The sequence below is a fragment of the Epinephelus moara genome, chromosome 8 (genome assembly GCF_006386435.1).
Source record: "Epinephelus moara isolate mb chromosome 8, YSFRI_EMoa_1.0, whole genome shotgun sequence".
Lineage (NCBI taxonomy): Eukaryota > Metazoa > Chordata > Actinopteri > Perciformes > Serranidae > Epinephelus > Epinephelus moara.
Window position 1 is genome coordinate 45,367,140 of NC_065513.1, and position 1,090 is coordinate 45,368,229.

General features: G+C 47.5%; 1 protein-coding gene across 3 annotated transcripts in view; it reads left to right on the plus strand.

Annotated features, from left to right (window-relative positions):
- Nucleotides 1-1,090, plus strand: part of apc (APC regulator of WNT signaling pathway) — a 42,159-nt gene that overhangs the window by 22,779 nt on the left and 18,290 nt on the right. For all 3 annotated transcript variants that reach the window (XM_050051575.1, XM_050051576.1, XM_050051577.1), the window contains 2 exons: nt 50-227; nt 301-501. In XM_050051575.1, coding sequence (XP_049907532.1) covers nt 50-227; nt 301-501 — 379 coding nt within the window. The remainder of the gene's footprint in view (nt 1-49; nt 228-300; nt 502-1,090) is intronic.

Genomic DNA, 1,090 nt, shown 5'->3' on the forward strand with positions numbered 1-1,090 from the left:
CCCCCGTAGAGATGGTGTACACTGTAAAAAGTCACCTGCCCCCCCACAGGTGGAGATGGTGTACAGTCTTCTGTCGATGTTGGGGACTCATGATAAAGACGACATGTCGCGGACGCTGCTCGCCATGTCGAGCTCACAGGACTCGTGCATTGCCATGCGTCAGTCTGGCTGTCTGCCGCTGCTCATCCAGCTGCTGCACGGCAATGACAAGGACTCCCTGTTGCTAGGTAAGTGTTACTTCCTGTAGAAGTAAGATGGTGGGAGGTGTTTCTGTCATCTCACCTGTCACCTGTTGCCTAGGTAACTCCCGGGGCAGTAAAGAGGCTCGTGCGCGAGCTTCAGCAGCGCTGCATAACATCGTCCATAGTCAGCCCGACGATAAGAGAGGCCGCCGTGAGATCAGAGTTCTCCACCTGTTGGAACAGGTGCGTCATTACTGTGAGGCGTGTTGGAGCTGGCAGGAGAACCACGAGAGGGGTGTCGACCAGGAAGACAACCCCAGTGAGTGATGTCTCACACACACACACACACACACACACACACACACACACACACACTTGCTTCCTTGGTGGGAAGGATCCTTTCAGGTCAGGTCCTACAGAGACCAGAACTCCTTCCTCCGCCTTCAATTCTGGAAAATCTTATTCAAAGCATTGTGGGAACTTCACACCCGCAGAGGATACACACACGTGTGTCCTTGAAAATTCTCTGGAAAGACCAATATCTAATCTTCCCTTTCTGTCAAAGATCCTTGAGAAAGTAGTCGCAGACCAGCTGTGTGATTTTCTCCATGATAATAATTTATTTGAGGAATTTCAGTCAGGATTTAGAGTGCATCATAGCACTGAGACAGCACTAGTTAAAATTACAAATGACCTTATCATTGCTTCAGACAAAGGACTCGTCTCTGTACTTGTTTTATTAGATCTTAGTGCGGCGTTTGACACAATTGACCATCAAATTCTACTGCAGAGACTGGATCACTTAATTGGCCTAAAAGGTTCTGCACTTAGCTGGTTTAAATCTTATTTATCTGATCGTTTTCAGTTTGTTGACGTTCATAATGAATCATCCTTACATACTAAAGTTT